The sequence below is a fragment of the Anopheles marshallii genome, chromosome X (genome assembly GCF_943734725.1).
Source record: "Anopheles marshallii chromosome X, idAnoMarsDA_429_01, whole genome shotgun sequence".
NCBI classification, from domain to species: Eukaryota; Metazoa; Arthropoda; class Insecta; order Diptera; family Culicidae; genus Anopheles; species Anopheles marshallii.
Window position 1 is genome coordinate 8,807,701 of NC_071325.1, and position 7,497 is coordinate 8,815,197.

The 7,497-nt window shown below is 46.1% G+C and overlaps 1 protein-coding gene across 1 annotated transcript; it reads left to right on the forward strand.

Annotated features, from left to right (window-relative positions):
• Window positions 1-983: 983 nt before the first annotated feature.
• LOC128718455 (lipid storage droplets surface-binding protein 2) lies at window positions 984-3,968 on the forward strand. The gene is made up of 3 exons (XM_053812114.1): window positions 984-1,170; window positions 3,118-3,555; window positions 3,637-3,968. The coding sequence occupies exons 1-3, from the start codon at window positions 984-986 to the stop codon at window positions 3,966-3,968; spliced, it is 957 nt and encodes a 318-aa protein (XP_053668089.1).
• Window positions 3,969-7,497: the final 3,529 nt, after the last annotated feature.

A 7,497-nucleotide genomic window follows, 5' to 3' on the forward strand; every position in this document is an offset into this window, starting at 1 on the left:
TGTCCGCCTAGTCTGTGTATGCGAGTTTGCGTTCCGTTGAAGGTGGTAAACGACTCGGTGGTGTGCGGCAGCTGCCCCATGTTTCGTCCACCCCGCGAAGGATGGATGGTGGGCAACTGATAAGATGTCGTCTATGTTTCACTCGTTCCAAGTTTTTAAAACTCTGCCCCATATAAAAAGCTTGCACGGCGCGGTTGGAGCTCCAATCGTAAGGTGTGGACGTGTAAAGGCGTAATATTAGGAGACTGCTTACTAACTTCAGGATTTCGGAAGCTTCTCTGCTCGCTTCTAGTAGGGCGTGTATTGGTGATCCTCATCCCCCCGCATGTGCGATAAGCCGAGACAGTCCGTAGCGACGTGACGTCAGCGGCGCATTCTATCAACACCTCCGGGTAACCATCAACTGCGCGCGAGCCCAGTACACGTTCAGGTCCCTGTACACACTGCGTACGAAACGTGTCGTGCATACGCATACAGCTGCAACCGCCCGCATTCGCCTTGGTTGCAGTGGTCGGAGAGCTCATCAACCTGATCACAATCACTCGCGTTCCCGTTCTCGTGTACGTTGCGTACGTCCGTGCGTGCGCGCGCGTGTGTGTGTGTGAGTGCGCTATCTCGCTCTATCTGGTTCGCTGGAACCGGCACCGGTTCCGCACAGTGCCTAGCGCTCACGCGGCAATTGGGTAGAACGATCGTTTCGGTCGCCTCGGCTCGTTCATTCCTTCGCTCGCAATCATCCGACACGGGTGCGCAGTCAATTCTGAAGACCCACAGTGGCTAGCACGGTAGCAAAGCGCAGTATTGAATCGTTTCGTTACGTGTCTCCCAACCAAGCCAAGTGCATACTCGTGTGTATTTTTACGTTTACAAGGTGTTTTTGTGCATTCGCCGTAGAGATCTCTTCCGCCTTCCGCCAGAAGCCAGACAAACGACAATCAGAAAACTCTCACCCATTTTTTTATTTCGTGAAACCGCGTGCAAACATGTCGTCTAAAGTGCAGGAAAATGGCAGTGCCACCACCAACACCTCCGCACCAACCAACACGGATGCCGTGGCACCGAACAACAGTGCCCTGCTGCCGCACCTCGAGTCACTCGACCGGATGCTGAAGCTACCGGTAGTGGATGCGACCTGGCAGCAAACCCAGAACGTGTACGGCCGCGTGAAAGGTAAGCCGCGGCCACGAACCGCCATTGCAAACGGCACCAGGTCAGCCATTGCTTTCGCGTTAAACTCCCCGTGATCGATAATTCATATGACATTCGGGGGTCATTTCACTTGTGGCGGGGTGGGGGACCTGGCGTCTTCGTTACACTACCCATCGCCCGGTCCCCATTCTGCGGGTCCTCCCCCGTTCTCCTCAATCAGGAAAATTAAGAACAGCGAAAGCACAATTCTACAATGGCTCCCCCCTCAATGGCCGCCATTTACTTTCGATCTTCGTGGTGCGACGGACATGCGCCGCAAATGGCCGAACGGCGAACAAACAAAAGAGAAAAAAAGCACGTGGTTAAATTAATTATTCACACACTGATTATGCGTTCCGTCAGCCTAGACACAGCCACCTTCCAACCTTCGTGCCGATGATGATGACAACCGTTACGAAAGTCCGCGTCCGGTCCAAAGTTCATCCGCGCACACACGTTCCCGAAAAAAACCGGTCTCCTAAAGAGAGAAAAAAAAGATACGTCGGACGACGCCCCGCGTGCGGGATAGATGCGTGTTTAAGATGACGTTCGAGTTGCATTCGGCTGTTCTTGAATGTCGTACAGGAATTTTTACGGCTGGAATGATATAATCGTTTGCTGCGTAAAGTTCCTTCATAAGCTTGTTACAGAACCAGCACTAAATCTTTTTTTGTCTGTAGGGCTTCTTTAACTGTTTTGCCCTATTTTTATACTGTACTCCTCGATGGATTGTTCGCATGGTTGCGCTTTATTTTTCTCCCTACGCATTTGGTTTCCCAAGTGTCTTAATGTAACAATGAAAGCACCCTAACCTCACGCGAATGAATGAATTGATGAAAGGGAAGAAGCCTGCTATCAAGAGGCTGATATAGTCTTATCTGCCCAACAGTAGTTACTCGTTGCAAGAATAAAAAAAAGGCGCACGCAAACAGAGGCACTCATATTCCTTTGCTTTTGCTTACTTAATTGTGTTGTAGCTGTTGCGACTATACCACAATATAATGTCTGATACATAATATGTTAATCCCATTACGAAAGTCGGGAAGGGCTGGTGCATTAGTCAGCCTATGCTCGTCGGTATAGTTGTGTTAGGCCACTTCTTCAATGGCGAAACCGATTGACGCTGAAAAAAATAAAACCACACACTACAAGTGCAAAATGATTGCAAAAGTAAGCTGCAGTGTGCAGTGTGGTGTTTTACAGGTGACACGTGACGGACGTTACACCGGAACACTGCACTTTACTCTTTAATAGACCGGCTCATTCACTCAATACCAAAGCAGGTGCCACTTAAGGTACAACAAAGCTTCAATTACATCAAACGGTGTATGTGTTGGTCGGTGCCTCTATGATTAGTTCTATTTCCGTACCAGCTTCAGATGTAGATCAGTACAGAATGGCCGATATTACAATGAGTTTATTCACTATTAGATACTTCCATGAGCCAGCGCCACTGGAAACCGGAAAAGGAGACCTTCGTGGGCGGGGACGGGATCGTTGGGCGGATGCATGTTTCCCGCATGGGTTTTTGTACGTGCGCAATGAGTGAGCCTGGTCTTATCAGTTTGCACGTCGCATTATTGGCCTTCGCTGACTCTGTGCATTGGTTGATAAGGTAGCGAAGGCACCACTTTGCGGCAGGGAGTTTTGGGAGATGGGTTCAACAGTCGCGGCTCCTCGCCGTTTCTACTAAATGCCAGATTCCTGCTTATCTCTGCGCTGCGTCCAATAAGGAATGTTCACTTTCTTCGACCACCACTACGAATGTGAACCGAAAGGAAAAATCCAACTGTAATCGAACTCTTGAGATGCATCTTGAAACATTATTGCTTGGAGCTCTGGACCAATTTGAGAGACCAACTAGACCTCCACTAAACTCTCAAGAAAAACATACTTACGAGATTATTCCTGTGTTCTCAATTTGAACAGACTACAATCCACTGTTGACCTGGGCGCTCGGAACGGCTGAAGATGTCGTCTGCCGGGCTGTTACCATCTCGGCACCGCTCGTCCAAAAGCTGGACCGGCCACTGCAACTGGTGGACCAAACGTTGGTCAAGGGTATCGACAAGCTGGAAGTGAACGCACCGATCATCAAGGAGCAGCCGGCAGAAATTTACCAGCAGGCCCGCACCAGGGTGATTGAGACGGTGAAACCCCACATCGAGAAGGTGTGCGAGCTGCGGTCCGCTTCGCAACAGCGTGCCGCCTCGCTGAAGGATCTTTCCTGGCGCAAAGCGAATGAGGTGCTGGCAACCCAGTACGGCAGCCTGGCGGTGAACGGTGTCGACACGACGGCTCAGCTGGCCGAGCGTCTGCTCGATTACTACTTCCCCAAGTCGGACACGGATGCTGATGACGATAATGGTAAGATCGCTTTATCTTTAATTAGCTTCGAAACCAAAGCAAACAGGATGTTTAAATAAGCTCACTTTGTCCACTTTACAGTGCCCATCTCCGCGAAGGACGATCCAGTGCTGCACACGGTACAAACGGTCGGCCGCCTATCAAACAAGGTTGCCCGCCGCGTCTACCGTACCGTCTCCACCCAGGTGAAATCCCTCCGCAAGGAAGACGTACGCGACTATGTTGCGACGCTTATTGCCGTGCTGCGCCTTACCCAGTACCTGAACTTCATCAACGAGAAGCGGCAACCGGTGGAGGGCAGCACGAAGGATACGGTACCCAGCACGCCCAGCACCGCCCCCAACACCGCCAGCACATCCGATGTGGTCGCGACCACGAACAGCAGTAAAACTTTGCAGCAAAAGCAAGACTAAACAGACAGACTCGGTGATTTAAAAGGGCGGGAAGGGAAGGAAACTGAGGAGGGTAGGGACGGGTCGTCGGGAGTTGGGGCAAAAGTGGACAAAGGGAATTAGGATGTTCGACAACCGTGTCCACAGTCGCGCGCGCGCACACATAAACCTTTGGGTTTTAAAGCACATGATGTGGTATACGTTGTCGTTGAAACGTAGTCATACCCATCATGCTAATAGCAATATGTAGAACAGATCTTTAGTGCAAAGAGCCGTCACATCATCATATATCTGGATTCGTAAAATTACTACTGCAAAATGCATTAAAAAAAAGCAAACTATATTGTATTAAAGGTTGAAGTTAAACGTTTTACAGATGTAGAAGGATAACCGGCAGGGGTCCGGTCTTATCAATCGTGGTGACCGAACGATCAGTCAGGGCTGTAGCGCTATAGGAAACGTGATAAGTGTTAGCAAAACAGTACGGAATGCACTTGGGCCAAAAGGGAAGGTTCTGCGTCTTCCTATCTCTCTAATGTCCCGAAGTCTCCAGCTTATGTTTGCGCGTGTGCACATCGGTGCACGTACCGTGTGTGCGAGTGGTGCGAAAACCCGACCCGAACGCTAGCTTTCAACTTTACACAAATAGTTCGATAATAAGCTTTATCTTGCGCACATCGCTACCGTGTGCGTTTGGTCGTCTTTGTAGGTTTATTCGTGTTTATATATGTATTTGTATGCATATGCATGTATGCTGTGTTTTTTTTTTGTTTCTATCCTTTGTTTTTTGTTTATCAAAACAAACAAAACCGTGTTAATAAAACAAATTTGATTAAAGATTACTTTTGTTTCTCTTCGTTGTTGCCGGCTACCGTGATCGTCTTGTCCTTATTAAAATGGCATTAAAATTTTAGAAGACAGCAGCATGAAGGAAAGAAATGCTCCGTAAATGATCTCCTAATACCTACTTAATCGATTACCCTTACGGAAAAGGCTTTAGCAACACAAAAAAGAATAAATAGTTGATAATTGATACAGTTCGGTTGGGCCCTTTCCAACCCCTCTGACTATTAAAATAATTAAACCCGCTTTTTTGTATGGAAATAATGATTTATTTAACTTCGCATTTAACTCACTACATTGCATTTCATGGTAAAAAAAACGTTGTTTGTTGCTGAGTTTATTTCACTTAGTTTGTGTGAGTGCATGTGTGTAGTATAAATTACCCACTGCCAATGGGTCCAAACATGCAAAAACTGGGTTCAATAACAATTAATTAAAGTTTTGTCCTCAAAACGATACCACGGGACAGGCAGGTCACCTTAGTCTGGGTGCGGTAACCTACATGAGTGTGTTTTTGTTTCATGTTCCAAACAAACTTCCACCGTGTGTGTGTGGAGGAAAAATGGCGTTGCACCCAGAACTTTTACCCTGAAAGGGACGTTAATCAATCGACCCCACAGGGAGCAGGGAGTCGCCATTACTGCGCATTCCGCTGGTTGATAATGGGTCGCCACATGCAAAACGCTGCCGCTTCACCATAACCTCAACTTGCCGGTGTCCCAAAAGAAGTGCCCGCCGGGAAGTATCAACGGTGTGATAAGGATGTGGGTGTACTTGTTTGAGATTTTGCAGAGGCAAAGAGTTTTTTGGACACAACAACCAGAGCTTAGACATATACTCTCTGGTGACTTTGACATCATTCGTTTAAGACATCAAGCAACTAGCAGTTGAATCTCCAGGTGAGCATCGCAAGCTTGTTGAGAGAGTCATGATGACATCCAACCAAGCTACTACTGCCTCGTAGTCGACTCCACTACCCAATATAACACGCTCCAATAATGGCGCTCGCTTGGCAAGGATTCCCCCGTTCGGAACCATTCGGTATGCTCAGGAGTGTTTTTTTTTCCTGTCACTGAGTACTACTCGCGGCAGGTACGGGGGTGGCAAAAATAAACATCGTCTAGCGTAGCTTGATTCATCCATCTCGTGCCCCGCGTAAGCTGTGTGCGTCACTAGCGCCCGTGGTGGATGTGTGGATGAATGACTCGCGTACAGTATACTTTACCCGCGGATCACGCCACTTTTGTACTTTGATCGTTTTGAAAAATCAAAACGCCTTCCCCCCACGGCCGCACGGTTTCAGTCAACTCGCCCGCCTGCATGCTCCCATGTTTTCACCGTACTACCGATGGGTGACTTTGCGTCGGTCGCAATTTACGGGACGCAATCGTGAATCGCGCGCCGTCACGCAGGGCCGGATGGGGGAGAGCTTTCGTTTACTTCGACGAAGTTTATGTTTGTTTATTTTGTTTGTTCTCGCTTATTTGCGGCCCGATTGCGCTACGAAAACGCAGGTGGCTGAGTGCGCTGACGGGGGACAGGAATGACGCCTTTACGTCGGCAAATGAAAGGTCCTTCGCCCTTATCAGCTAGTGCTGCAACGCTAGTGTTCAGTACTATATTTTTTCTATAATTAAGCTTAGGTTTTCACCAACCATTTTGGTTCCTTTCACTTCGTGTAAGATATTGTGATATTGTGTATTCGTTATAATTTACACACTTGACATAAATCTCCTGAATTGAGCACAATGACAATGATTGTTTGCGTGCATCGTGGTCGCGTCTTGACAAGCCGCCATTGTTGTTGGTATACAACAATTGTGTAATCTTATCAAACGCGATAAGACTGCTCGAGAAATGGGTGATACTTTCAACCGGAGCGCACCGTGTTGTGGAGTTTTATGATGTACTATTTGCAGTAGTATTACATTTTAAAGAAACACACGTTTACGAAACACAATTTCATGTAATTGTTCAGAAAACACAGAAACGATAGTTTTTAGAAATACGATTTATACTGCTTCGTAGTGTAATTATTCCCACAAAAGAATCATCATTGAATTGCTTTGCGTATTGCATACCTTACGGCGCGCACGCAAATGCATACTCATAGGCGCAAGAAAGCAACCCTTATTTGGAATAGCTTTCGAAAGCTTTCACCCTCGCTAAGTGAAGCTGCAGCAGTGAGGGTAAGTTTAGCATAAATCTTGAAGGCATAATCTTTATACTAAGAATGAGAATATTGTTATATTTAAATTTATCATTATTTTTGACAAATCTATAATTAAGTTTTTAGCCTATTTTTATAACGATATATTTTCTTATTTAAATAATTTTTGTGAAGACTAGGCTTCGACAATTACCTATAATTTCAGGTGAATAATTAAGATACATAACATTCATAATAATAGATAGTAAATGGAATGGAAGAGGGGGGGAATGGAAAGAGATCAAATTCGATCAAATGCTTGTGGTGTTTAATGACGCCGAACTCTACACTATGGGACTTAAATCGAATGTTAACATTTCCGTTTTTCACAATTACGATTATTAGAAAATTACAAATTACACGATGTAACTGAAACCATTAAATTGTTTCTATTTACTGTTAATATATTTTTTTAATCAATTTAAATAAATTTAAAAAAAAAACTAAATAAATTTTACAACACACTATCGTACTGAACATACTAAAGCGAAAAAGAGA